The 4,448-nt window shown below is 59.8% G+C and overlaps 1 protein-coding gene across 2 annotated transcripts in view; it reads left to right on the top strand.

The window, feature by feature from the left end:
- The first annotated feature begins 348 nt into the window (after positions 1-348).
- Positions 349-4,448, top strand: part of Pdcd1 (programmed cell death 1) — an 11,025-nt gene continuing 6,925 nt past the window's right edge. For both annotated transcript variants that reach the window (XM_042699672.1, XM_042699671.1), the window contains exon 1: positions 349-453. In XM_042699672.1, the coding sequence (XP_042555606.1) occupies positions 387-453 (67 nt within the window). In that variant the 5' untranslated portion in view covers positions 349-386. The remainder of the gene's footprint in view (positions 454-4,448) is intronic.

The following is a 4,448-nucleotide window of genomic DNA, read 5'->3' as shown; positions in this document are numbered from 1 at the left end:
AGAACCCCCTCCCCCTCCCAACCCCCAAAGAAAGGACCAAAACATCCCAGTGTCCAGGGGAGAGGCCTGAGGTACAGACTCCCCACAGTGAGGGACAAAGCGCTGACACCCCCACCCACGCCTGCTCCTCCTCCTCCCCTCATCTTTTCCTGCTCCTCCCCCTCTTCCTCCCTCTCCACTCTCTTCTCATTCCCACCCCTTCCAGCCAGCTCCCCACACCCTCCCGCCCTCTCAGGAGGACGTCCTCCTCCCCTATGGAGGTGGAGGAAGAGGGAGGGGTCTACGCAGCCGCCTCCTCCCAACCTGACCCTGCCGGTTTCCTTTCCACTGCCACCTTTGCTTAAGGAAGCGGCAGCCACGGTGGGGGAGCGCAGCTGTAGCTGGGCATGCGGGTGCCCTGGCCGCTGGCCTGGGCCGTCCTGCAGCTGGGCTGGTGGCCCGGGTGGCTTCTAGGTACGTGAGCTCCTGGGGGCGCGGGCTGGGTTGGGGTGTGGGTGTTGACCGCGGAGTCCGGCTTGGAGGGACCTCCTGCCCTCCGGCTCTGTCCCTGGGAGGGCCAGTCCTCTGGGCACCCAGGCCAGTCCTTGGCCCTGCCCTGTGTGGTTCTGGCAGGCAGGGTGCCTCTCTGTTCTCTGGCCCACTGGCCTCTGCTCTTGAGCAGGGAGGACTTTGGTCCCACCTCAGCTGGTCCTCAGCGCCCAGCTGGGCTGGGGTGTCCAGCCAGTGTCCCCCTCTGGAGAGGCCGGAGCTCCGGCCTCGCCGCAGTGTGTGGGCCTGCGTGGAGGCTGTGCCGGCCGGGCCCCGGGGCTCACCTGAGTCTTCCTCACACGAGTGTCTCCCCAGCCCGTCCTGAGCTCAGCGTACGCCTTGCTCCTGTCTCTGGACGACCCAGGCTCGGTGTGAGGGGAGGCTGGGGTCCGACCCTGGAGGCCCCCAGGGGCGTCCACTGCCAGCTCCAGGGACACCTGTGACCTGAGCAGCTCCCGGTGCCGGGTGCACGGGTCTCAATTCCCCCTCTCCACCCTGGACCCTCGGCCCTGAGGATCCGGGCCTGGGCCTAGCCGCATGTGTGTGTGTGTGTTGTGTGTGTGTGTGTTGTGTGTGTGTTGTGTGCGTGTGTGTGTTGTGTGTGCATGTGTGTGTTGTGTGTGTGTGTTGTGTGTTGTGTGCGTGTGTGTGTTGTGTGTGTATGTGTTGTGTGTGTGTTGTGTGTGTGTGTTGTGTGCATGTGTGTGCGTGTGTGCATGTTGTGTGTGTGTTGTGTGCGTGTGTGTGTGGTGTGTGGTGTGCATGTGCGTGTATTGTGTGTGTGTTGTGTGCATGTGTGTGTGCGTGTGTGTGTTGTGTGTGCGTGTGTGTGTTGTGTGTGTTGTGTGCGTGTGGGTGTGGGTGTGCGTGTGTGTGGTGTGTGTGGGTGTGTGGGTGTGGTGTGTGTGGTGTGTGCATGTGTGTGTTGTGTGCGTGCATGTGTGTTGTGTGTGTTGTGTGTGTTGTGTGTGTGCGTGTGTGCGTGTTGTGTGTGTGCGTGTGGTGTGTGTGGTGTGTGTGTGGTGTGTGCGTGTGTGGTGTGTGTGGGTATGTGTGCGTGTGTGTGTTGTGTGCGTGTGTGTGTGGTGTATGTGGTGTGCGTGTGTGTGTATTGTGTGTGTGTTGTGTGCGTGTGTGTGTGGTGTGTGTGGTGTGCGTGTGTGTGTATTGTGTGTGTGTTGTGTGCGTGTGTATGTTGTGTGTGTGCGTGTGTGTTGTGTGTATATGTTGTGTGCGTGTGGGTGTGGGTGTGTGTGCGCGTGTGGGTGTGTGTTGTGTGCGTGTGTGTGGTGTGTGGGGGTGTGTGTGCGTGTACGTGTGTGTGGTGTGTGCGTGTGTGTTGCATGTGTGCATGTGTGTTGTGTGTGTTGTGTGTGCGTGTGTGTGGTGTGTGTGGGTGTGTGCATGTGTGGTGTGTGCGTGTGGGTGGTGTGTGTGTGTGTGTGCGTGTTGTGTGTGTGCGTGTGGTGTGTGTGTGGTGGGTGTGGGTGTGTGTGCGTGGGTGTGTTGTGTGCATGTGTGTGGTGTGTGTGTGTGTGTGCGTGTACATGTGTGGTGTGTGCGTGTGTGTGTTGTGTGTGTGCATGTGTGTTGTGTGTGTGTGTGTGCGCGTATTGTGTGTGTGCGTTGGTGTGTGCGTGTGTGCGTGTTGTGTGTGTGCGTGTGATGTGCGTGTGGTGTGTGTGTTGTGTGTGTTGTGTGCGTGTGTGCGTGTTGTGTGTGTGTGGTGTGTGTGTTGTGTGTGTGTTGTGTGCGTGTGTGTGGTGTGTGTGTGGTGTGTGCATGTGTGGTGTGTGCGTGTGGGTGGTGTGTGTGTGTGTGTGCGTGTTGTGTGTGTGCGTGTGGTGTGTGTGTGGTGTGGGTGGGTGGGTGTGCGTGTGTGTGTTGTGTGCATGTGTGTGGTGTGTGTGGGTGTGTGTGCGTGTGTGTGTGTGTTGTGTTGGAGCGATGGGTGTGGAAGGGCCCACACAGGCAACCCCCATTTCGGGGCAGGACGGTCCTCAGGCCCGCGCCCCTGGGCTCTCCCTCCAGCCGCTGCCGCCACACCCCGCAGCAGCGGGCGGTGGCCTGGCGGGGTGCATCCCTGGCGGGACCTCCTGGTGGAAGGCTTGTGGTTGGTCTCTGAAAACAGTGGTCCCAGGACTGATAGCTAAGATACCCCTGAGGGGCGCGTCACGGTCCCGGGCCGAGGCTGGCAGTACCAGGGTACCGTACTGAAGCCCACGGGTCACCGAGGCGCAGTCAGGAAGCGAGGAGGTGAGGCTGACGCCGCCAGCCTCCAGCGCGGCCTGAGCGGGAGGAATCTTCCGTGTGGCGCCCGGTTCCCCCCCCCCCCTCCCCGCACTCCACTCCACGGAGACCCTTCGTGGAGGCCAGGTCCTGCTCTCTGCTCGTCTCAGGCACCTCAGCCCTGCCCACTATGGGTCTCAGGAGGTACCTTCTTTCACCTTCGTTTACTCACCGTGTGGACTGGTCAGTCTGGGCCTGACCCCTCTCGCTCTGTATGCATGTGACAAGACATCCCAAGCCCAGTGCGCCTTGCCCGAGTGACAGGAAGCCGCTGAGAGCCCGGCGTAGAACCGGCTGCCTCGGTTCACATTGCAGCTTGCATTTTCACCAGGTACCTTAGTGCACACCTGCAGTCCCAGCACTCGGGAGACTGAGGCAGGAGGGTCTCAAGTCCACGGCCATCCTGGGCTACACAGTGAGACCTTACCTCAAAAACACACAAAAAAGCGATTAAAGCTGCTGTTGATGAGGGCCATGAGCTGTGGCCTGCCGCCCGCCTGCCCGCCCTCCCGCGCGCCCCTTCCAGCTCAGAGATAACAGCGCCTGTCTAACAGGGCTGGGGGATGAATCAGGCCATTTACGAAAACTCCCAGCATCGCCTCTGGCACATGTTTTACTCCTTTCTTTTCCCAACCTACAATGTTGAGAAACAACATAAAAGACAGAACACTGCCGAGATGATGCTCCCTCTCGCGGCTAGTTGGCCAAGGCGTCCCGCCGTCCAACTGGCCGTGCCGTTGTACTTTTCTCCGGGAGGTGTCTCCATGCAGCCCAGGCTGGTCCCAAACACAAGCTGGCCCCTGAGCACTGAATTGCAGGTAGGGCCACCGTGGCCGTGCACACTAGACCTTTGCTCTGGCCTTGCACCCTGGGCTTGGAAGACAAGAATTTGTCATCTCGGGGTCTGGAGGCAGCCGGTCCCAAGCTGGCTTGTCCTTTGCTCCACCTGCAGCAAAGGAGCCGGGCTGCCCTCTGGCCTGGGTGCTGGCCACTTCAGGCCCTTTGCATTTAAAAGCGTTCCTCCCACCCGGCCTTGGTCCCCATGAGCATAGTGGGGGTCCACACTTCTGTGTTCAGCAAGGTGTCCATCCTTCTGGGTGGCATCAAGGGCTGCATTGCATCCCAGCTCCTAGTAAGGACAGGGCTCTGTGTGCTCAGGTACACTTGGCACACACTCCTAGTAAGGACAGGGCTCTGTGTGTGCCCAGAGCACACTTGGCATACACTCCTAGTAAGGACAGGGCTCTGTGTGTGCTCAGACACACTTGGCACACACTCCTAGTAAGGACAGGGCTCTGTGTGTGCTCAGACACACTTGGCACACACTCCTAGTAAGGACAGGGCTCTGTGTGTGCCCAGAGCACACTTGGCACACACTCCTAGTAAGGACAGGGCTCTGTGTGTGCTCAGACACACTTGGCACACACTCCTAGTAAGGACAGGGCTCTGTGTGTGCTCAGACACACTTGGCACACACTCCTAGTAAGGACAGGGCTCTGTGTGTGCTCAGGGTACACTTGGCACACAGTCATAGTAAGGACAGGGCTCTGTGTGTGCTCAGGGCACACTTGGCACACACTCCTAGTAAGGACAGGGCTCTGTGTGTGCTCAGGTACACTTGGCACACACTC

This window comes from Dipodomys spectabilis, unplaced genomic scaffold, assembly GCF_019054845.1.
Source record: "Dipodomys spectabilis isolate Male_0828 unplaced genomic scaffold, ASM1905484v1 ptg000261l, whole genome shotgun sequence".
Taxonomy (NCBI): domain Eukaryota; kingdom Metazoa; phylum Chordata; class Mammalia; order Rodentia; family Heteromyidae; genus Dipodomys; species Dipodomys spectabilis.
This window is presented reverse-complemented; position numbering and strand designations above follow the sequence as displayed.